Source organism: Erythrolamprus reginae, chromosome Z (assembly GCF_031021105.1).
Source record: "Erythrolamprus reginae isolate rEryReg1 chromosome Z, rEryReg1.hap1, whole genome shotgun sequence".
In the NCBI taxonomy this organism is placed as follows: Eukaryota; Metazoa; Chordata; class Lepidosauria; order Squamata; family Dipsadidae; genus Erythrolamprus; species Erythrolamprus reginae.
The window spans coordinates 75,995,373-76,021,141 of NC_091963.1; the positions used below are offsets into that span (position 1 = coordinate 75,995,373).

The 25,769-nt window shown below is 42.8% G+C and overlaps 1 protein-coding gene across 2 annotated transcripts in view; it reads right to left on the reverse strand.

Annotated features, from left to right (window-relative positions):
• ACAD11 (acyl-CoA dehydrogenase family member 11) overlaps positions 1-25,769 on the reverse strand; it is a 150,798-nt gene that overhangs the window by 24,484 nt on the left and 100,545 nt on the right. For both annotated transcript variants that reach the window (XM_070726354.1, XM_070726353.1), the window contains exon 13: positions 24,947-25,045. In XM_070726354.1, the coding sequence (XP_070582455.1) occupies positions 24,947-25,045 (99 nt within the window). The remainder of the gene's footprint in view (positions 1-24,946; positions 25,046-25,769) is intronic.

The window sequence follows — 25,769 nt, forward strand, 5'->3', positions numbered from 1 at the left end:
TGCTAAAGCCTCAAAAGAGGAAGAAATTGCCAAATCTGTAAAGGGGGATAAAACCTTCTTCAGATATATTAGTGATAGGAAGAAGAAAAACTGCAGCATCACGAAGCTTAGTACCGGGAACAATACATACATTGATGGGAATAAGGAGTTTGTTGACCATTTCAATAGCTACTTCTGTTCAGTTTCTCAAAAGACACATTACAATAGATGGAAATAGTAATGCTTCCAGCTGTAGGGATTCAGTTCCAGTGATCCTAGAGGCTGATGTCTTAGAAGAACTTGAACGATTAAAGATAAATAAGGCAATGAGTCCAGATGGCATCCACCCCAGAGTTCTTAAAGAACTCAGATTTGTCATTGCTACCCCCCTGACTGATTTGTTTAACCAATTCCTGTTAACATGAGATGTTCCTGAGGATTGGAGAATGGCCAGTGTTGTGCCTATCCACAAGGGCAGTAGAGAAGAAGCTGATAATTACAGGCCAGTTAGCTTGACATCAGTTGTAGTTAAAATGATGGAGATTCTACTCAAAAAGAGGATAAATCAGCACCTAAAAACCAATAACTTATTGGACCCAAACCAGCATGGTTTTATTGAAGGCAAATCATGTCAGACTAATCTAACTGATTTCTTTGACTATGTCACAAAGGTGTTGGATGAAGGTGGTGCCGTGGATATTGTCTATCTGGACTTCAACAAAGCCTTTGATACGGTTCCACATAAAGAGCTGATAGATGAATTAGTGAAGATTGGACTTAATCCCTGGATAGTTCAGTGGATTTGCAGCTGGCTGAAGCATAGACATCAGAGGGGGAAAAGGGGGGACATAATTGAAACATTTAAATATGTTAAAGGGTTAAATAAGGTTCAGGAGGGAAGTGTTTTTAATAGGAAAGTGAACACAAGAACAAGGGGGCACAATCTGAGGTTAGTTGGGGGAAAGATCAGAAGCAACATGAGAAAATATTATTTTACTGAAAGAGTAGTAGATCCTTGGAACAAACTTCAACAGACATGGTCGGTAAATCCACAGTAACTGAATTTAAACATGCCTGTGATAAACATATATCCATCGTAAGATAAAATACAGGAAATAGTATAAGGGCAGACTAGATGGACCATGAGGTCTTTTTCTGCCATCAGTCTTCTATGTTTTTATGTTTCTATTTTTCAAATAAGCAATTATTTAATTTTATAAGAGAAATTTGCTGAAAGGTGAAGTCCTGTCTGAAATAAATGAGTGTACTTTTTTTTTTTAAATGATGTTTATTGAATATTTACAGATATAAAAGACAATACATTGACAGATCAAAATGTTCATAGAGTGTGAATACAGTCATCGTTTCTCAGTCACATCGACCTACACCCACAATCCCCCCTCCCTATCCCAGCTGCCAGCTTGCAGCTATGCTTTATTTTATTTTCACGGTGGTATATATCAGCGAAATCCTATATCTGTAGATTTGAACAGTTGCGTATCTCAGTATTTCTATTCTAAATGTTGTAGTTGGTATTGTTATTATTATAAGTATAATTAATTTTAATCTCTTTTTTTATTATTATTATTATTGAGATAATAATGTTAATTCAGCTGAAAAGGAATCTGCGAATAAATAAAATATTATTTTTTCCCTATTTGTGATGTTTTTGTATATCCAAACTTGTTCATTTGGTTGTGTTTTATTTGATTGTTGATTTTTTTTAATTCAATCGGGTTTTTTCTTCTCTCTCCCCCTGTCGTTAATCCAGTTGTAAAAATTATCCCATGTATCTGTGTCTTGTATTTTCGTATTATTTTTTAATTTTCGCGCTAAAGAATCAAATTCAGCACAGTCTAACATTTTCTTAATCAGATCTCTATCTGTTGGCACTTCTTCTTTTTTCCAGTTTTGGGCTATAGTGATTCTACTTGCTGTTATAATATGTTGTATTCGGTGGTATTCTTTTTTCTTGAGTTTTACGTCTATTATCCCTAATAAGAAAATCTCTGGTTTGAGTAAAAGGTTAATTTTCGTGATTTCATAAATCCAGCTTCTAATTTTGATCCATAATGTTTTTATTTTTTGGCATGTCCACCACATATGGAAAAATGTTCCGTTCGTGTTTGCGCATCTCCAGCAGTTTGGCTTAGTTTTAGGGAAGATTTGAGCTAGTCTTGATGGTGACATATGCCACCTGTAGAACATTTTTATAGTGTTTTCCTTATATGCTACTGATTTAGTTATTTTATAGTTCTTTTTCCAAATTGTCTCCCATTGTTCGATAAAAATATTGTATCCAAAATTCCTTGCCCAGCTGGTCATTGATCCTTTTACTATTTCTGTTTCCATTTTATAGTTTATTAAATAGTTATATATTTTTGTTATAAAGTTTCCCCCCCCTCCTAATATTAATTTATCGAAAATTGTGTCCTTTGCCAGTATTCCTTCATTTTTAATATCTTTTTGCCACTTTGAGGGATCGCTGTCTAATAACTATTCCTTGTTCCGGCTCCGTGAGCTCAACCCAGGGCACTGGTGATGAGTGTAACTCTGGCCCAGGGCTCAGGTTGCTGCTGCTCAATACCAGGTCGGTGGTAAATAAAGCTCTCCTCATCCGGGATTTAATCCTGGATGAGGAGGCCGACCTGGCATGTGTAACTGAAACCTGGCTGGGCCCGGAGGGAGGAGTTCCTCTCTCGGAAATCTGCCCAGCTGGGTTTCAGATATGGCATCAACCTCGACCCCAGGGAAGGGGGGGAGGAGTGGCTATTATAGCCAGGGAGAGCCTTTGCCTGCATGGGCTCGTTGCTCCGGAGATTGCGGGTTGCGAGTCCCTCCTTGTGAAGTTGGACTTAGGGGTTCAGGTGGGCTTGTTTCTCACGTACCTGCCTCCCAGCTGCGTGTCAAAAGCCCTGCCTGTGCTGCTCGAGGAGGTAGCCGGGCTGGCGGTGGAGTTCCCCGGACTTATTGTCCTGGGGGACTTCAACCTGCCGTCGCTCGGCGAAACCTCTGGGTTGGCACAGGAGTTCATAGCAACCATGACAGCCATGGACCTGACTCAAGTAGTACAGGGTCCGACTCACGAGGGGGGGCACGCACCTGACATGGTATTCCTTTCCGAGCAACTGAGTAATGGTCTGAGACTAAGGTGCTTAGAAGTATTGCCTTTGTCATGGTCAGACCATTTCCTACTACGGCTTGACTTCCTGGCTCCAATCCTCCCCCGCAGGGAGGCGGAACCAATTAAGATGTTCTGCCCCAGACGCCTGATGGACCCAGAGGGCTTTCAGACGGCGCTTGGGGTTATTCCAGAGGCACTCGTCCACAGTTCGGCGGAGTCTCTTGTGGAGGCCTGGAACAAGGCTGCAGCGGAGGCTCTTGACCGGATTGTGCCTTTCCGACCTCTCTGTGGCGCTAGACCCCGTAGAGCTCCATGGTTCAACGAGGAGCTCCGGGAGTTGAAACGGCAGAAGAGACGTCTAGAGAAGCGATGGAGGAAGAGTAGGTCTGAATCTAATCGAACACTTGTAAGAGCTTTTATTAAGACTTACAAAGTGGTGCTCAAGGCGGCAAGATGCGCGTACCATGCCGCCTTGATTGCATCAGCGGAATCCCGCCCGGCCGCTCTGTTTAGGCTGACCCGCTCCCTTCTTAATCAGGGGGGAGTTGGGGAGCCCTTTCAGAGCAGTGCCGAGGATTTTAACACGTTTTTCGCTGATAAAATCGCTCAGATCCGGGCCGATCTCGACTCCAATTGGGAAACAGAGTCGACTGACAACGAGTCAGTCGAGGTGACTGGGGCACGTACTTGTCCACATGTCTGGGAAGAGTTTGATCTGGTGACACCTGATGAAGTGGACAAGGCCATTGGATCTGTGAGTTCCGCCACCTGTTTACTGGATCCGTGTCCCTCCTGGTTGGTCTCGGCCAGCAGGGAGATGACACGGTGACACGGAGCTGGGTCCAGGAGATTACCAACGCTTCCTTGGGGAGGGGAGTTTTTCCAACTCTCTATAAAGAGGCGCTCGTGCACCCCCTCCTCAAGAAGCCTTCCCTGGACCCAGCCGTACTTAATAACTATCGCCCAGTCTCCAACCTTCCCTTTATGGGGAAGGTTGTTGAGAAGGTGGTGGCGCTCCAGCTCCAACGGTCCTTGGAAGAAGCCGATTATCTAGGTCCCCAGCAGTCGGGCTTCAGACCCGGTTACAGCACGGAAACTGCTTTGGTCGCGTTGATGGATGATCTCTGGCGGGCCCGGGACAGGGGTTTATCCTCTGTACTGGTGCTCCTTGACCTCTCAGCGGCTTTCGATACCATCGACCATGGTATCCTTCTGCACCGGCTGGAGGGGTTGGGAGTGGGGGGCACTGTTCTGCAGTGGTTCTCCTCCTACCTCTCCGGCCGGTCGCAGTCGGTGTTAGTGAGGGGTCAGAGGTCGACTCCGAGGTCTCTCCCTTGTGGGGTGCCTCAGGGATCGGTCCTCCCCCCCCTGCTATTTAATATCTACATGAAACCGCTGGGTGAGATCATCCGAGGGCATGGGGTGAGGTATCATCAGTACGCTGATGATACCCAGCTTTACATCTCCACCCCATGTCCAGTCAACGAAGCAGTGGAAGTGATGTGCCGTTGTCTGGAGGCTGTTGCGGCCTGGATGGGTGTCAACAGACTCAAACTCAACCCGGATAAGACGGAGTGGCTGTGGGTTCTGCCTCCCAAGGACAATTCCATCTGTCTGTCCATTACCCTGGGGGGGAATTATTGACCCCCTCGGAGAGGGTCCGCAACTTGGGCGTCCTCCTCGATCCACAGCTCACATTAGAAAACCATCTCTCAGCTGTGGCGAGGGGGGCGTTTGCCCAGGTTCGCCTGGTGCACCAGTTGCAGCCCTATCTGGACCGGGACTCATTACTCACAGTCACTCATGCCCTCATCACCTCGAGGTTCGACTACTGTAATGCTCTCTACATGGGGCTACCTTTGAAAAGTGTTCGGAAACTTTAGATCGTGCAGAATGCAGCTGCGAGAGCAGTCATGGGCTTACCTAGGTATGCCCATGTTTCGCCATCACTCCGCAGTCTGCATTGGTTGCCGATCAATTTCCGGTCACAATTCAAAGTGTTGGTTATGACCTTTAAAGCCCTTCATGGCATTGGACCAGAATACCTCCGAGACCGCCTCCTGCCACACGAATCCCAGCGACCCATTAGGTCCCACAGAGTGGGCCTTCTCCGGGTCCCGTCAACTAAACAATGTCGGTTGGCGGGCCCCAGGGGAAGAGCCTTCTCTGTGGCGGCCCCGACTCTCTGGAACCAACTCCCCCCGAAGATTAGAACTGCCCCTACCCTCCCTGCCTTCCTTAAAGTTCTAAAAACCCACCTTTGCCGTCAGGCATGGGGGAACTGAAACATCTCCCCCGGGCATGTACAATTTATGTATGGTATGTTTGTGTGTGTGCTTGTTAGTATATTGGGGTTCTTTTTAAACTTTTTAAATATTTAAATTTATTTGAATCTATTTGGATTTGTATGATTTGTTTATGCCTTGTTGTGAGCCGCCCCGAGTTCGCGGAGAGGGGCGGCATACAAATCTAAATAATAAATAAATAAATAAAAAATAAATAAATAAATAAATAAATTAACATATATGGCCACCAATCGATGTTTATATTTTGTTCTGCTAGCTCTTCTCTTGTTTTAATATTGCCTTCTATATTTAATAATTGGTTATAAGTTATCATCTTTTTTAATTCTGTGATGTTCGGGTGCGTAAGAGCTTCCAAGCTGGAGTATCATCTGGGTATTTTTGTATAATTATCTTTTTTTATTTTTAGCCATGTAGTTATTAAAGCATCTCTAATCATGTGGTTTTTGAAATATGATGGGATTTTTTGATATTGGTTCCATAAAATGTTGTGCCAGCCAGATAGCATATTGTGGCCTTCTAGTGCTAATAATCTTTCGGCTTTGATCTCTATCCAGTCTTTGATCCAGAGGAGATTGGTTGCGTAGTAATAAATTTTAAAGTCAGGTAGACCCAAACCTCCTTGTTTAATTTTATCCTGTAACCATTTCAATCTTATTCTGGGTCTTTTGTTGTTCCATATAAATTTGGAGATGACTTTATTTAATTTATTGAAAAAGTGGTTATCTAATTTTATCGGGATTGTTTGGAAAAGGTATAAGAATTTCGGCAAAATTGACATTTTAATCGTCGCTATTCTACCCAATAATGAAATTTGCAATTTGTTCCAGTCATTTAATTGTTTCTCAGTTGTTTTCAATAATGTTTCGTAATTGTTTTCTTTAATGGTACTACATTTTTTTGTTAGTGAAATCCCTAAGTATTTCACTGTTTTGGCAATTTTAATTTTCGAAATTTCTTCCAGGGTCTTTTCTTGTTCTTTGTTCATATTTTTCGTTATAATTTTGGTTTTTTGAGTATTTATTTTTAAACCTGCTACTTTGCCGAAATCCTCCACTTCCTCCATTATGTGTTTCCTGATTCCAATGGGTTTTCTAATATGAAGACTAAGTCGTCTGCATATGCCTTCAGTTTAAACTCTTGGCCTTTGGTTTTCAGCCCTCTTATTTTTGCATTGGATCTAATCTGCCTTAACATAGTCTCTGTGGCAAAAATGTACAGTAAAGGGGATAGTGGGCAGCCTTGGCGAACCCCTTTTTCAATTTGGAATTTGTCAGTTATGTCCCCATTGATTGAAATTCTTGTATATTGTTTATGATAAATTGTCTCAATCATTGTAATCAGTTTGGAGCCAAATTTCATTTGTTTTGTTAATTCCGTCATAAATCCCCAATTTAGGTTGTCAAATGCTTTTTGGGCGTCTAAAAAAATAAGAGCTAATTGCTTATCCGAGTATGAGAATGTGAGAATAGTATGAACTTTGATTTTAGTGATTTGATTTACATAATTAACATGAATTATTATTACTAAAAATACTACTTTCTAGAGGAAAAATTACAGCATTGAAGATGGAGTAATTCCTGACTTGATAATTATTGAATCAGAAATTATTGTAGTTTATGAGATAAGGTTTAAATGGAAAATTTGAAGATACACTATATGAGAACTTGAATTATTGATCAATTTTGGAATGTTTTTTTAATTAGTTTTGAAATCATGCCTAAATGGAAAAGCTCAAGTTAGGATATATTATCGCCTCCATGCTGGAGTACCATTTCGGGATTTGTGTATAGTACATTTTTCAAATTCTGGTCCAGACTGTGTATATTGAGTTCCCGATTATATGTTGCCTAAAATATTTATGTATTTTTCTTTATTATCCCATAGAAAGGCATGCCACCCTATCATCAAGTCATGTCCTTCTAATATCAATAATCTTTTATTTTCTAATTTAATCCATTCCCTCAGCCAATCTATAATTGATGCATTATAATATATTTCAAAATCAGGTAGCCCAAAGCCTCCTTGTTTAACACTGTCTTGCATGTATTGAATTTTAATCCTAGGTTTTTTTCCGGCCCAAATAAATTTTGTTATAATTCTATTCAATTTTTGGAAGAAGGTTTTTTTAAACGTAATTGGAATTGTTCTGAATAAATACAGTATTCTAGGTAAGATAGACATTTTAATTGTTGATATTCTTCCAATAAGTAAAATAGGTAGTTTATTCCATTTTTCCAGTATTTCTTTCATTAAGACTGTATAATTGTCTTCTTTTATTGTAGTTGCCCTTGGTGACAATTTTATTCCCAAATATTTAACTCTTTTTACGATTTGTAATTCTAATTTATCTTCTAATGTTTGCTTTTCTTTATTTGTTAAGTTTTTTGTCAATATTTTAGTTTTCTGCTTGTTGATTTTTAATCCTGCTACTTTGCCAAATTTAATAATCTCATTTAATAGATTTTCACCGGATTCGATGGGATCTTCTATATTAAATACCAGATCGTCAGCAAATGCTTTAATCTTATATTCTTGCCCCTTTATTTTCAACCCTTTGATGTCTTTATTTGATGTTATCTGTATTAATAAAACTTCTATAGCCAATATAAATATTAAGGGGGAAAGAGGGCATCCCTGTCTTACTCCCTTTTCAATTTTTATGTTCTCTGTTAATTGTCCATTTATAATAACTCTTGCTGATTGTTTAGAATATATTGTCCGGATAGCTCTTATAAATTTTTCTTTGAATTTCATCTTAATTAATTGGTTAATAAAGAAACCCTTGTCTTACGAACAACCCGAGATACGAACCCGGGGTTCAGAAAAATTTTATAGTCCACGTTCAGCAGAGATATGGGTCTGTAATTTTGAATTTTATGTTTCTCTGATTCGTTTTTAGATATTAGACTCATGATTGCCTCTGTCTAGGAATTGGGTATTAGACCTTTTTCTAACACTTCATTGCCTCTTCTTACGAACATTTTTCTTCTTACGAACCCGCCGCCGCTGCCGCCCCTGCCACCACTGCCACCACCAAGAAACCCCGCCGCCCAGCTGTCACTTTTTGAAACAGCGGGGGGCTTCCCAGCGTCCTCCTGAACCCGAACGCCAAACCCAAACTTCCGTGTTCAGCATTCGGGAGGCCGCCGAGAAGCCCCGCGGCTGTTTCAAAAGGTGACAGCCAGGCAGTGGGGCTTCCCAGCGGCCTCCCGAACGCTGAACCCGGCAGTTCGGCAAAAGTTAGGGTTCAGGCGGCCGCTGGAAAGCCCCGCCGCCCGGCTGTCACCTTTTAAAACAGCTGGGGGGCTTCCCTGTGACCTCTCGAGCCTGAACGCCAAACCCAAACTTCCGAAAGAAGCGCTGGGCTGGCAACTTTTCTTTTTAGCGCTGGGGAGGCAAGCCGGCCCTTCTGCTCCTCCCCAGCGCTAAAAAGAAAAGTTGCCAGCCAGTGCCAGCAGAAGAGCGGGGGCAGCCAGGAGGCAGTCTTTAACATGCAGCAGAGGCTCTGGAGCGCCGCCCGGTTGTCGATGCAGCGCTGGCTTTCGCTCTTGTTGCGTTCCGCCCAGGAAGCTCTCCGATCTCGGGAAGGAGCCCACGGTCAGTCGGCTGCGGGCGGGAGGAAGGTGAATGCGGCCCGGAGGTTGGGAGGGAAGCAGAATACGGGAGGAGGAAGGAGGCAGCCTCCACGCTTTTCTTTCGGAGGAACTAATTGGCCAAAGACGTTCCCATCCCAGCGGCGCATTTACATTGATCCCTTTCTCTGGCCACTTAGCTCCTCCGCCGAAAGAAAAGCGTGGAGGCTGCCTCCCTCCTCCTCCCATATTCCGCCTCCCTCCCAGCCTCGGGGCCGCATTCGCCTTCCTCCGCCACCACCAGCATCCAGCTCCTCCTCCTCCTCTCGCTTCTCTACAAAATGACAGCCGGGCGGTGGCCCGGAGGCTGGGAGGGAGGTGGAATACGGGTTTTTGGCTGGGGGGGAGGGAGTTAGGAAGGTCCTACTTCTCCCCCCCAGCCAAAAACACAAAGCCTGTCTGCTGCCGCTTACTTGAGCCAGGAGGAAGAAGCGGTGTGGAGGAATGGGAAGCTCAAATTGCCGCCGGTTTCAGCTTCCCATCCCTCCACGTCACTTCGCCCTCCTGTCCTGGCTCAAGCGAGCGGCAGCAGACAGGCTTTGGGTTTTTGGCTGGGGGGGGAGGGAGTTAGGAAGGTCCTACTTCTCCCCCCCAGCCAAAAACACAAAGCCGGTCTGCCACCGTCCGCTTGAGCCAGGAGGAAGAAGCGGCGTGGAGGAATGGGAAGCTCAAACTGCCGCCGGCTTCAGCTTCTCATTGCCCCGTGGGCGGCGGTGTGTGTTTGGCTGGGGGAGGAGCAGGAGAACCTTCCTAACTCCCTCCCCCCAGCACTTCGCCCAGCACCACAGGCAGGGCAAAGCAGCATGCAGCAAAGGGAGGCTCAAACCGCCGGCGGCTTCAGCTTCCCATTGCTCCGTGGGCGGCGGCAGACCGCCTTTGTGTTTTTGGCTGGGGGGGAGCAGGAGGACCTTCCTGACTCCCTCCCCCCAACGCTTCACCCAGGATGATATGCATGGCAAAGGGGCGGGGAGGATCGGGAGGCTCAAGCCTCTTTCAGTGGTGGCAGCCGGCTTGCACGCATTAATCGCTTTCCCTTTGATTCCTATGGGAAACAATGCTTCGTCTTACGAACTTTTCAACTTACGAACCTCCTCCCGGCACCAATTAAGTTCGTAAGACGAGGTATTACTGTACTTGTTATAGAAATTGAAATCAAACGAAAGAAAACAACTCTAGTTGTGATATATGCTCCTAACAAAGATCAAAAAACCTTTTATAAAAAATTGTATCAAAAAATAATAAAAATTAAAAAAGGAAATATTTGTGTGGTCGGAGACTTTAATGTAATAATAGATCATGATAAAGACTATAAGGGAAAAGAGAAGAATAAAAAGAAAAAAGAACTACCAGATGAACTTAAGGATATTATAGAAGAATTCAAATTAAAGGATACATGGAGGGAAAGACATAAAGATGAATACAAATACACTTATTATTCGAATCCTCAGAAATCATGGTCTAGACTGGATATGATATGGGTAAATATAGAGCTCCAAAAAGAGATAACATCAGCAGAAATTGAACCCAATTTCTGGGCAGATCATAACCCATTAAGTATTGCAATTAAAGGGAACCAGATTAAGAAGAATAGATGGACAATGGACACGAAAATTATACAAGAAAATAAATATAAAGAATACATAAATAATTAGATATATTTCTAGAAAAAAAATGGAATAAAGATACTACGACACAAAATATATGGGATACAACAAAAGCCTTTGTTAGAGGGATAACAATAGCATACACAAGCAAAAAAAATAAAAATAAAAATAAACAGAATCAAACATTTCAATCCAACCAGAGGCAGTTCTACCAGAACCTGCATCAGCAAACAGATAAGAAAATTGAAAAGCCAGAGGTGAAAATAACAACAAAGTTCTGGAAAGATCCCTGGGAGGTTGAAAAGGACTATAACAGGACTGCTGGGTGGACAAAGGAGTTTGAGAAGGAATTCTCAGGGAGCAATATGCAGCAGCTGGAGATAACACCCGAAATGATTTCAGAAAGAGTGAAGAGGGTAAAGAACTGGTCATCCCCTGGCACTGATCAGGTGCATGGTTTTTGGCTGAAATACCTGACCAGCCTGTATGCAAAAATGGCCGAATTGTTCAACAAAATACTGCAGACAGGAAATATCAGTGAATGGCTTACAACTGGCAGAACATATTTAATACAGGAAGACGCAGCGAAAGGAGCCATACCAGGAAACTACAGGCCAAAAACACGTTTGCCAACCATGCTCAAACTGTTGACAGGTATCATAGCTGACAGAATTCAGCACTACCTAGAAGAAAATGACATCATGCCAGTGGAGCAAAAGGGTAATAAAAGACGAAGCAGAGGTACGAAAGACCAGCTCCTAATTGATAAAATGATTTCAGAGAACTGTAAGAACAAGAAAACAAATCTATACATGACCTGGATTGACTACAAGAAAGCCTTTGACTCATTGCCACACAGCTGGGTCATAAAATGCCTGAAAGTCATTGGAGTCAATGAAAACATCAGGAAATTCATAGAAAAGGCGATGAAATATTGGAAGACTGAGCTTTTTGTTTGGAATGAAAGCTATGGACTGATCAACATCAGAAGGGGCATCTTCCACGGGGACTCTTTGTCCCCATTGCTATTCATCCCGCTGTCACTCATCCTATAGAAAACAAACCTAGGCTACCAAACTGCTAGGAATTCACCAACAATTTCACACCTGCTGTATATGGATGACCTAAAGTTGTACGGAAAATCAGAAACTGAGATACAGTCACTAACCAACACTGTGCAAATCTTCAGCAAGGACATCAGCATGGAGTTTGGCCTGGATAAATGTGCCACAGTGGCACTGAAAAAGGGGGAAATCACTGAAAGTGAGGGCACTGAAATGCCAAATGGTCAAACCATCAAGTGCCACCAGCCAGAAGCCTACAGATACCTGGGCATCTTGCAACTGGATAATATCAAGTATGGCCATGTGAAAACTGTGATCAGCAAAGAATACATCCCGAGGACCAGAAAAATTTTGAAGAGCAAACTGAATGGTGGCAACACTATCAAGGCTATAAATACTTGGGCCATACCTGTCACACAGCACCACTGTAACATTGTTTTTATTATTGTTGTGAGCCGCCCCGAGTCTTGTATGCCTCCCCGAGTCTTCGGAGAGGGGCGGCATAGAAATCTAATAAATAATAATAATAATAATAATAATAATAATTATTATTATTATTATTATTATTATTATTATTATTATTATTATTATTATTATAGTGAACTGGACTCAAGCAGAGCTGGATAACTTGGACAGGAAAACCAGAAAATTAATGATGATCCATCATACACTACACCCCCGCAGTGACGTTGACAGGCTGTATTTACCAAGGAAAATAGGCGGCAGAGGACTTTTGAAAGTGAAACAGACAGTGGAAGAAGAGAAGCATGCATTATCTGACTATGTGAAGAGTCAGCGTTGATGGAGGTCAACAATAGGAAGCTTCTCAAGATGAAGCAAACTAAGGACCAGTACAGAAAAACTGTAACTCAATGTCGTATGGACAGTTGGTGGAACAAAGCATTGCATGGCCAGTTCTTGGAGAAGATTGAAGGCAACGTGGATAAAGAAAAGACCTGGTCATGGCTTACAAGTGGAACACTCAAAAAGGAGACAGAAGGACTAATACCGGCGGCACAAGAACAGGCCATTGGAACAAATGCTGTCAAAGCCAGAATTGAAAAATCAACAGACAATCCAAAGTGCAGACTCTGTAAAGAAACAGATGAAACAATTGATCACATACTCAGCTGCTGCAAAAAATCGCACAGACTGACTACAAGCATAGACACGATGCTGTGGCACAGATGATCCACTGGAACATGTGCCGGAACTACTATTTACCAGTGGCAAAGAACTGGTGGGATCATAAGCCCGAAAAAGTGGTCGAAAATGAGCAAGCAAAACTACTGTGGGACTTCCGACTTCAGACTGACCGAATTGTGAAGCATAACACACCAGACATCCTAATTGTGGAGAAAAATAAAGTATGGATCATCGACATCGCAATCCCAGGGGACAGGAGAATTGAGGAGAAGCAGCTAGAGAAATTAGTGAAATACGAAGATCTAAAAATTGAGCTGCAACGACTCTGGCATAAGCCAGTGAAAGTGGTCCCAGTGGCACTTGGCACACTGGGCGCAGTGCCAAAGGATCTCAGCGGACATTTGAAAACAATCGGAAGTAACAAAATCTCCATCTGTCAATTGCAAAAGACCGCTTTACTGGGATCAGCAAACATAATTCGCCACTACATCACGCAGTCCTAGGTGCTTGGGAAGCGCCCGACTGGTGATGAAATACAAAATCCAGCATAGTGATCTCGTTTGCTGTGTTGTATTGACATAATAATAGTAATAATAATAATAATAATAATAATAATATGAAGAAGAAGTTTCAAAACATGGAATAGAGAACTGAAATGCATAGATATAAAATTTTAATGGAAGCCTTTTCTGTAATACTTTGATCATTTTAATTACTATACAAACTAAAGGTATCTAACAAATTTAAAAAAAACAATGAGATACTTTTGCTTCATACCTGCTGCAGAGACATTTTATATTAGGCACCAATTTAGTCAGTTTCAGTCTGAAGTCTCCTCGTTTAGTGATATCCACTCGATTTCTTTTTTTCAGTAGCAAATAATTTATAGCACTAAAGCCACATTCAGCTAAATATCAAGATGGGAATGGTAACAACAGTTTTCTTGCAAAGTTGGTTGAATTTGGGTATTTAGTTTCTGTCTCATCACAAAGCCATGCCATCACTCCTTTTATATTGAATAAAGTTTTAACTGACTCATCATTTTGCATTTCGAAGAGTTTTTCTTGGTACTGCATTGTGGCGCAGCAGGTAGAGTGCTATACTGCAGGCCACTGAAGCTGACTGTAGATCTGTAGGTCAGCGGTTCAAATCTCATCACCGGCTCAAGGTTGGCTCAGCCTTCCATCCTTCCTAGGTGGGTAAAATGAGGACCCAGATTGTGAAGGCAATATTCTAGCTCTGTTAAAAAAATGCTATTGCTAACATGTTGTAAGTCGCCCTGAGTCTAAGGAGGCAGGTAGCCGTGATTGCAAAGCAAATTCAACATTTTAATGAAATAAAAGGAGTGTACATATAGTATTCATTGTGTAGATCGAAGGTCATATGGTTGGGCAAGCCCAGATGTGACACAAAGCCACATATGGATGCTCAGTTCACATTATGCTGTTAGCATAAGTTAGCATGGATTCTGCTCAGGCTTTACAATCACAGAGCTTCTGGGTAGGCATGGGAAAGTTCAAACCTGGGGAAATTCTAGGCTATAGGAAAATGTAACAGCAGTGATGTGCCTACTGCCAAGATACTCCTTAAATTTCCCAAGAGTTTGTCCTTGCACCTGCAACATTAACAATGCTGGATTATTCATTGTATGCACAATTACCACATTATGTAAAACTGCACATGAACATAGCTAAACTAATGTAAGAGATAACATTCATTATAAGAGAGCTGGTTGGGAAAATAAAGCTGTTGTTGTTATTGATGGATACTGGAAGGTATGTGTGCGTGGGTATGAGTGTGTGCACGCACGTGTGTGAAAAATTGTTTTGTGAAGGTGGAGAAAAATAAAAAACATTTTCGGGGGAAAATACAATTTCTAGTAATAAAAAAAATATTATTTCCATCTTCATCATCATTTTCATTTTCATCAGTCTTCTTTTCTTCTACTATTATCTTCTCTTTTTTTCATTCTATTCTTTCTCACATACAGTACTTCAATTCCGAAAGCTCTTCTGAGATCATTAAGAAGTTCATTAAAAACATCAATAATCTCTTCATGATTAATTCATAACTTTAAAATGACACTTCTCAGATCAAAAATAGAAAAATCTTTTATTTTGGCAGAATCAGTCCAATTTCAAATTTCATTCAGAGGCGTTACCTGTCCTTGCTCATCACTTGTCTCCAAGCCTCAAGCCACCAGTCATTAGGTTTTCACAATCTGTCCAGCTGTTAACAAAATGTATTCCACAGCCTTTAATAATTTATAAATTTTCTTGTTGGTAGTTAAAAGTCCAAGTCCTTCTATCCCTTGTTGTTTTTAATATCTATTCAGGTTCATTATTATCCAGTCCAGCTATTTTCTTCCAAACAATAACAAATTTGGATCTGTCTTTGAAAATACTCTGCTTTCTAGTTTTCAAATCTTTTAAGGACAGCACCTGGGCAAGTATCTATAAAAATATTTAACCATAGCAGTAATAGCGGCCGGCACAGGAGGGCCTGTTGGGCAGAGCAACCAGTGCTGGAGAGAGAATGGAGACCAGGACGAGCTGGAGCTGCCGAGCAAAATTGCAAGCGCTGGCTGGTGGGAGTGACTGGCACCAGAGAGTCTGTGGGGTAGAGCGACCAGTATTGAGGCTGAACTGCCCAGGATTAAACCTGGGGGCTGATCAGAACTGGGCATCCTGGCTGGGGGTGATAACCAGCATTAAGAACATTGTTTTACTATACCCCACTTTCATATGGAGAGCCTCAGGAAGACTACTTTTAGAACAGTGTCTCTTCGGACAGACAGTAGGAAAGGGGGTTTATGGATGCCAGCACCCCCTATTATACCTGCTATTATCTTTGTTACAACAGTTAAAGATACTGAGCTAGAAGGGAGAGGGTGTCACGCTGTGGATTGACAGCCTCCAAAGACATTAAGAAACATCCTCTAGTTAGATAGTTAACTCTGTTTATTAATGTAGCTCCTCCCTCTCTATGATGTAACACTGCTTTTCTCACTTCCTCCTCCTTGCAGGAAGAGAAGCTATTAGCAGCCATTCTGGTCTTTGTCTTTAGAGATGTAAGACACACTTTCAGCCGCTCCAGGCTAAACTTATTTTTTCTACTTTTTATAATAAAAGTTTGATTCATTTTAATATGAATACTTGTGCTTTAATATCCATCGACCCCCGGAAAGCCTTACTTCAGTTTTAACAGGCTGAGTGCTCTGCCGGTAAGTTTCTCTTTCCGACATGGTACCGAGAGTTTGGCTCATAATTAAAGCAACAAGAGCTTACGCACCGTAAGCACACTGGCTGTTCCCCGATGCCAGCCAAAAGGAAGAAGATTCCTCCTTTGACTCAGAGCTACATAGATGGAATTTCTGATGGACAGCTAACTGCCCTCAAAGACCTCATTCGTACTACGGAAGAGAAAAGAAACTTCATCATGTCTCAGCAGCGAATGCTGGAAGCCTCTGATGCTGGCGAAACTCAACAAATCGTAAGTCATTCTTATCTGATTGAGAGTGGGGAAGAAGAAGTTAAAACTGTCCTTGGGGTCCCCATAGACACCACTTCTACCCAGCCTAGTGATGATGAAATTGAAGATGAGACCCTAATCCCCTCCCAAGAATTCCACTCATCAACTTTGCCTTCTAAAGCTAGCGCTAAGACAAAGCACGTTGATGATCAGGTCTCTCTGACTTCTAGCAGAGTTAAGGGAACCACCTCGAATCTGGATAGAATTGAGGAAATGATTGGGAAGCTTGAAAGTGAAATTCGGGATTTAGAGTAATTCTGTATTCATCTTGATAACCAACCAGGCGGGAAAACAGTACAGTAGCAAGACTCATATGTGTGTTACCTGCAGCAAGTTACTGAATCGAGAAAAGAGTTAAGGGGATTAAAGAAATTGCAAGTTAAATTTCTAACTGAACAGATGGAATGTATGTTTATGGCAAACCGTCCGCATGCTCAATGCGCAGAAGCTGATAACGATGGAATTCTATTGTCTTGTCCAGCCGAAGGCAGTCATGCGCAGTTTAGCCAAGCCACATCATCAACCTCTGTAAGTGACCCAGTTAACACTGCACATGCGTCAGTTATTTCTCACTTTTTTCCTGCCACGTTGCAAACAGAGGCTTCTTTGTTTGCAGCCAAAAAAGAAAGGGGGGTTGGAATGCCCACCATAGCTGCAAGAGGGGGAGTCAGCTTACCCACAGCAACAGCAGCAGATAACGCAGCAGCGGCCTCTAGTGGATGGTATGCCCACAAAGCAAAGGCATATCCTGAAACTAAAACTCATGAGATGTTTGCTCAATATGATGCTAAACCAGTTTTCTCACAAGCTTTTCAGGCTGCACAAATGCAACGGGATGCACCTCCTCCAACTTCAGCTACTTCTGTACCGCAACAGATACCACCAGTCCTGAATCCTCGTCTGCCACTGGCCCAACCTTCTCAGCCTTTACCCTTGCCTCTGGGTACTGTGGCCCAACCGCAGCAGCCACAAGTAGCCACGCCGGCTACATCTACAAGGCAAGCAATCACCTCATCAATCCTGAAAGGTGAGTCCATGTTGAAGGGGAATGGGCAGAACTATAAGATTTGGCTCCATAAGATGAGATTGCTCCTACTGGCCCATCAGATCGATCAGATCGCTCTGAATCCTCCAGTAAGGCGCTGGACTGAAGAAGAAAGAGAAGCTGACATTAAAGCAACACTTCTCATTCTTATGAGCATAGACTCAGAGCTATCAACCAGGTACTCACATGACATTACTTCTGCTGAGCTATTAGAGTCATTGGATGGTATGTTCAGGCCAGTTTCAGAAGAAGGCAATTTTCTTCTGTTATCCCAATTCCCCACTGCCAAACTTAAGTCTGGGGATGAAATTGCTCCACACTTGTCTAAGATGCTATCAATGCATAAAGACTTAGAAGAGAGAGGATACCACATGGATTTCTTGCAAGTCAATGCTGCTATCATAAATTCTCTCGGCCCTGAATGGAAGGAGGCTGTTTTCAGATTTAGCAGCTACCCATTGGCCCTTAGAACTACACAGAGACTCTGTAACTTGCTCATTGAAGAAGAACAATTGCTGCACACAAGGTTTAGACCAATGTCAGCTACATACAAGCCTAGCTTGGCCAAGAGCGGTCAACAGAAAACTAGTACACCAAGATACACACGCCAGAAGCAATCCAAGAGAGATGACACTTGTAAGTCTACCGATTTGCAAAGTGTTCAATCTGGCGAATCTGATTCTCCCACGTATCCAACTCAACCCAAGGGAGTCCAGAAGAAAGGATCCAGAGGAAAGAGTTCCGGGACTGCTAAGTCAACTCCCAAAGACTCCAAAGGTGAGAAACGTGTTTATGTTAACACTCTCCTCCTCAAAACTGTTCCTGACAAGAGTCCACTCTACAACATACGTCAATTATGGACTTTAGACAGCGGAGCAGCGGTGCACATCGCGTACCAGAAGGGATTCTTCACTGAACTTCACCAGACAGATGTCAAGGAGGGGTTTGGAGTTGCAGAATACCTCTGCAAAGTGGAAGGAGAAGGAAAAGTCTACGTCAAAGAACTGGACTGCCACATCTCGCATGTTTTCTACGTTCCAAGTGCCAAGAACAGCATTCTCAGCGTGTATCGCCTGAATGAAGAATTAGGAACTGTAGTAACCCATGAACTTTCACAATCTTACATTATGAGGGATGGCAAAATCCTTGCCACTGGTATTCCTATTAGAGGAGTTTATTACTTAAAACCTAAACCTCCACCTAAGGGTGATGTAAGTATAAAAGTTCCAAAGGGCGAAAGCACAGGTCCAGAGAGAAAACCTGGTGCAACCATAGATTCAGAGGCTCCTAAAGCCAATGAAATCTCCGAGGTTCCTAATGTTGTTACAAATGTTAAACATGTATTAACAAACAAATCTTTCCATTCCAGGTGTGTTCAGAGATGGCACCGCCGCTTGGGGCATGCTTCTTACCCCGTTTTAGCAAAGATGCCTGAGTTTGTTGATGGTTTCAAGGTTGATGGTGCTTGCAAAGTTCATCTAGATTGTAAAGTGTGTAACACAGCAAAATCTAAGACAGCTCCAATACCTAAGTTTGCTCTTAGATTGTCTTCACGCATTTTTGAATTGGTCCACACCGACGTTGTCGGTCCATTTCGGCCTACTAAAGGTAACTGTAAGTATTTCTTAACTGTAGCTGACAGTTACTCACGTTATGGTTTTATTTTTCTAATGAAACACAAATCTGAGGCGTTTCAGGTCTTTAGAGACTTTGCTGCAGAGGTACTTACCCAATACGATGTCTGGATCAAGCGCATTCAAAGTGACTGTGGTGGAGAATTTACGTCCCAACAGTTCCTTGGATAGATGAAAAGGAATGAAATACGTCAACAGACCTCTCCTCCTCACTCTCCTGCCCATAATGGTGTTTCTGAACGAAGGAACGGAGTTCTGCAGACAATGTTTCGTTGTCTTCTTGAGGATGCAGGAATGGACTTTTCATACTGGGGGGAAGCATTGAGGTACGCTAATTACATTGTTAACAGAACATGGAGTAGCGCAATACAAGAGACTCCTTATTACTTGCTTCATGGTAAGAAGCCTGATGTTCAAAACATCTACATTTTTGGTTGTTATGCCACTGTTAACATTCCACTTGACCAAAGAAGAAAAGGAGGTCCTGTGTCAGAAAGAATGAGATTCATCGGCTTTGATGAAAGCTCTAAGTATTACAAATTTGCTGACACTTACCATAGAGCTGTTATTTCTAATTCAGCCAAATTTGAGGAAGACACTAATTGGTCCAGTATACATAGTAATGATACTTCAGTTTATTTTCCTAAGGATGATGGTATGGCGGAACCTGATTCTCAGGCAGCTGTTCCAGATAACCCTGATGTTCCAGATGATGAACAGTCTTCGACAGTCGCAGAGGAGACCTCTGACGATGAACTTGGAGACGGAGATGATGATGAACAATGGACCAACATTCAAAGGCGTTCAAAGAGAGCCACCAAGGGAACTCTTCCAAAGAGATTTGCACAGCAAGTATCTCAATCTCCTTTTTCTTTCTTGTGTAACAATCTTACACTTCCACCTGAACATTTTCACCAGACTAAATTTTTGCCTGAATCTGAACAAGAGAAATGGTATGAGGCTATGGAACGTGAACTGGACTGTTTAAAGAAACTTAAGGTGTTCCAACAGGTGGAGCCTCCAACAGACAAGAAAGTCATTGGCACACGCTGGGTGTATAAAGTCAAACAAAAACCTAATGAAGGAAAGATGTACAAAGCTAGACTTGTAGCTCAAGGATTCTCTCAGATTTATCCAGATGACTACACTGACACATTTTCACCCACAGTCAGAAATGAGAGTGTCAAGATTGCCCTGATCACTGCTACTGCTTTGAATTTAGAGGTTTTTCAGTTCGATGTAGAGACTGCCTATTTGAACGCTGATCTGAATGAAGAGATCTACGTCAAGAGTGCTGCCGGGTTCCAGGACCGAGAAGGTGATGTCTGGTGCCTGCACAAGTCTCTCTACGGCCTGAAACAGAGCGTCCTCATGTGGTACCGCCACTTAATTCAAAAGCTAAATTTAATGGGCTTTATTAAGTCCGTCTCAGATGAATGCGTGTTCACAAAAGGGCAAGGTAAGACTTATGAAATTGTTCTTGTTTATGTTGATGATATTGTTTACATTGGTCCTAATGAACGCATGAGTGAAACTTTTGCTAAGGGTCTTGAGAAACATTTTACCTTAAAAAGCCTAGGGCATATTAATGATTATCTAGGTGTTCAGATTGAAAAAACTGAGAAGGGGTTTTGCAAAATTGTAACATGTCTGATGCGAACACTTGTCATTCCCCTATGCAGACTGATTTTTACAGGTTAGCCCGAGAAGAACATCCTGAGTTTGAGGACCAAACGCTGTATCGTTCAGTGATTGGATCGCTACTGTACATCAGCAGTTGGACAAGACCTGACATTTCACTGGCTAAACTTATTTTTTCTACTTTTTATAATAAAAGTTTGATTCATTTTAATATGAATACTTGTGCTTTAATATCCATCGACCTCCGGAAAGCCTTACTTCAGTTTTAACAGGCTGAGTGCTCTGCCGGTAAGTTTCTCTTTCCGACAGAGGGTTCTCCACTTAAGATCTTACCTGTGGGAGAACTACTCCCCTCTAGAAGAACATAGGATGAACTTTGAAGAGGGGACAGCTTACATCCCCAATGAAAGATCTTGTGGCTTGGCTGACTTTAGAATGATATTTGTTTTAAATCTTGACTTGAATTAATGAATTATTGAATTATTAATTTTAATTAATTTAGATCTTGCTATATTAATTGTAGTTTTAATGTTTTTAATGTTCTTTCTAATGTTTTATTGCTGTATCTTAATTAACATAAAGGGGTTATTTTAGAGATGGATGATTGGGATTGGATGGAGAGTATGTATGAAATGAATCGGATAAATGCTATGAATGGAAGGGTCAGTTTACCTGGCGACGTAGAGGCGGGAGGAATGGGGGAACCCATATCTGGAGTGGCAGAGGGCCAGAATATTCTGGTCATGCTGGGGAGAGGCAGATATGGTGGGAGACATGGGGTAGATCGCTCCCAGGGGATGAGAGCTCGCTGCCTGAAAGTGATCCCTTGTTCTGGCCCCATGAGCTCAGACCGGGGTACTGGTGATGAGCGAAATCCAAACCTGGGCTCAGGTTGTTGCTATTCGATGCCAGGTCAGTTGTAAATAAAGTTTCCCTCATTCAGGATCTACTCCTGGAGGAGTCTGACCTGGCATATGTGACTGAGACCTGGCTGGGCCCAGAGGGAGCAGTTCCTCTCTCTGAAATGTGCCCAGCTGGGTTTCAGGTATGACACCAGCCACGACCCCAGAGAAGGGGGGAAAGAGTGGCTATTATAGCCAAGAAGACCTTCAGCCTACGCAGACTTGCTGTTCCTGAGATTGTGGGTTGTGAGTCCCTCTTTGTGAAGCTGGATTTAGGGGTTCAGGTGGGCTTGTTGCTCACGTACTACCTCCCAGCTGCGTGTCAACAGCCCTGCCTGCGCTGCTTGAGGAGGTAGCCGGGCTGGCAGTAGAATTCCCTAGACTTATTGTCTTGGGGGATTTTAATCTGCCGTTGCTTGGTGAATCCTCTGGGTTAGCACAGGAGTTCATGGCCACTATGGCAACCATGGACCTGACCCAAGTATTTCAAGGGCCAACTCACAGGAGGGCCACATTCCTGACATGGTATTCCTCTCAGAGCAGTTGAGTAATGATCTGAGATTAAGGGGCTTAGATATTTTGCCTTTGTCATGGTCAGATCATTTTCTGCTACGGTTTGATTTAAAGCTCCAATCCTCCCCCGCAGGGAGGTGGAACTGACTAGTTGGTTCTGCCCCAGGCGCCTGATGGAACCAGAGGGCTTTCAAAGGGCACTTGGAGTTTTGCTGGATTCGCTTGTACAGAGTTTGGTGGACTCCCTTGCTGCAGTCTGTAATATGGCAGCAGCAGGGGCTCTTGACCAGATTGCACCGTTGCGACCTCTCTGTGGCAGTAGACCCTGGAGAACTCCTTGGTTTACCAAGGAACTCTAGGGGATGGAACACCAGAAGAGACCTCTAGAGATATGTTGGAGAAAAAGTAAATATGAATCTGACCAAACACTTTTAAGAGTTCATATTGAACTTATAAAGTGGCACTCAAGACGGCAAGATGCGTGTATCATACTGCTTTGGTTGCATCAGCGGAATCCCACCTAGCCACCATGTGTAGAAAGACTTGCTTCTTCCTTAATCTGTGAGTTCCGCCACCTGTTTATTGGACCCTGTCCCTTCTGGCTGGTCTTGGCCAGCAGGGAGGGGAAATGGAGCTGGGTCCAGGAGATTGTCAATGCTTCTATGAGGGAAGGAGCTTCCCAACACCCCCTCCTCAAGAAGCCTTCCCTGGACCCAGCTGTATGTAATAACTATCATCCAGTCTCTAAGGGGAAGGTTGTTGAGAAGGTGGTATTGCTCCAGCTACAGCGGCCCTTGAATGAAGCCGATTATCTAGGCCTTCAACAGTCAGGATTCAGGCCCTACAACAGCATGGAAATTGCTTGGTCACACTGATGGATGATCTCTGGTGCGCCTGTGATAGGGTTTATCCTGTATTGGGGTGCTCCTAGATCTCACAGCGGCTTTCGATACCATCGACCATGGTATCCTTCTGTGCCGACTAGAGGGGCTGGGAGTGGGAGGTACCATTTTGCAGTGGTTCTCCTCCATCTCCGGTCAGTCGCAGTCGGTATTAGTGGGTCGGCTTCTAGGTCCCTCTCCTGTGGAGTTCCTCAGGGATTGGTCCTCTCTCCCCTGCTGTTTAATATCTACATGAAACGCTGGGTGAGATCATCCAAGGACACGGGGCGAGTTGTCATCAGTATGCTGATGACACCCAGTTATACATCGCCACCCCATGTCCACAGTGAAGCAGTGGAAGTGATGTGCTGGTGTCTGGAGGCTGTTAGGGTCTGGATAGGTGCCAACAGGCTCAAACCTAACCCCGACAAGACAGAGTGGCCGTGGGTACTGCCTCTCAAGGACAATTCCATCTCTCCATCCATCACCAAGGGGGAAGGGACTTTTAACCCCCCTCAGTGAGAGTCTGTAAATTGGGTGTCCTCCTCGATCTACAACTGACCTTAGAACATCATCTTTCAGCTGTGGCGAGGGGGGCATTTGCCCAGGTTTGCCTAGTGCACCAGTTACGGCCCTACCTAGATAGGGAGTCTTTGCTCATTGTCATTCATGCCCTTATCACCTAGAGGTTCGACTACTGCAATGTGGCTACCTTTGAAAAGCATTCAAAAACTACAAATTGTGCTTGCCCAGACATGCTCTACAATCTGCATTGGTTGCCAATTGTTTTCCGGACTCAATTCAAAATGTTGGTTATGACCTATGAAGCCCTACATAGTTATGACCTATGAAGCCCTACATGGCATCGGGCCAGAATACATGTGGGACTGCCTTCTGCCGCATGAAACCCAGCGACCGGTTAGGTCTCACAGAATTGGCCTTCTCCAGGTCCCGTCAACTAGACAATATCATTTGGTGGGACCTAGGGGAAGAGCATTCTCTGTGGGGCCCCTGGCCCTCTGGAATTAGCTCCCCCCAGAGATTCATAGTGCCCCCACCCTCCTCATCTTCCGTAAAAGCTTAAAGACCTATCTGTGCCGCCAGGCTTGGGACCATTAGACCCTTGCCCCGTGGCTGACAAATGACCTATGTTTTGCAATGTGATGGGAATGAATGATTTTAAATGTCAGTAGAATTTTAAAGGGTTTTTTAGTGAAATTAATTGGATTTTTAGATTTGTACATTGTATATTGTTTTCTATGTTGTGAGCCGCCTCAAGTCCTCGGAGAGGGGCAGCATACAAATCCAATCAATCAATCAATCAATCAATCAATCAATCAATAATTCCTCCTTGCTGATGCTGTATCACAAAAATCCCAGTATAATAGCCAAAGAGAGGAAGAAGGCCATCCGATCATCCCATACCTTCCCCCACCTTCCGGAAAGTAAAGAGAAAATTGCAACAGTCCACACCCGAGACCAGACTAGGAGACAACCCTCACCAAGAGAAAAGGAGTGGGAAAATAAATTGAAATCAGTTTTGCCAGTAGGGTGCCGGACCTGGCGAGATGCAAGGCAACACAATACAAGGCAAGACAAGGCGAGACAAGCAGAGAAGGCCAGAAGAACCAGCAACCTGAGTGCACAAATAGTTGTTTAAGCTAGCTTGTCCCTGCAGTGTATAGGCGCACACAAGTGCCAACTAGCAATTTAGGCTGTCAGAACTGCATTATGTTTAGCATTTGTATATTTACCTGACATTGAATGTCATATGCTAAATAAATTAGTAAATAAGTAAGTAAATAGTTGCTTAATGAATTAGTATGTAAGTATTCAAATACATGTATAATAAAACAAGAGAAACCAGTCTATTTAATGAGGGAGATGTGCTAATACAAAAACTCACTACTATACTTTTACACTATAGGAAACATTTTTACTCACCACTGCTCCACCACTTTTTGCCATTGATTATATAGTTGTCTCCATCTCTCTGAATGTTACAGTTCATATTGACGGCATCACTTGATGCAACATCAGGCTCTAAACCAAATATCAGAATTTAGCATAACTTAAGCAAAAGCAAACAGAAAATATCTTACAGATTTTTCTAGATATCAAGAAGGGTTCCTAGGTATGATATCAGAGATGAACTTCCAAAGAAGGCATGGTTTCCAAACACACACACATTTCTTGTCTCCTTATCCTCTGTAAATTAGTGACAGAATGTATGAGTGAGTGATGAGATTTGTCTATCATCTTTATATCTACAATTTATTGGATTTCAGATAATTACAGAGCTTATCTATAAATTTCAATACAAATTCAACATATTATTAATTAATATACAGTAACAATTTCAATTCAACTGGCAACTAAATTAACCATTAAGAGTAATGCCAGAATTCAATTGCTGGAATGTGATACTACAGGTTGACCTTCACTTATAACAACTGGGCCAGAATCTCAATAATTGAGCAAAGCAATCCCATCTCATTAGCAAATGCTAACATTTCCCCCTCTACTAGCTGTAAATGCAAATAGGTTAAGAGCCAGAAATAGTATAGGGGTTTTTCTTAAATTTATAATATTTTAATTAATTGGATTATGTATTGGATTGTCTTTTCACTTGTTGTGAGCCGCCCCGAGTTTTCGGAGAGGGGCGGCATACAAATCCAAATAATAAATAAATAAATAAATAAATAAATAAATAAATAAATAAATAAATAAATAAATAAATAAATCAGGTGATGTGATCAGGAGGGCT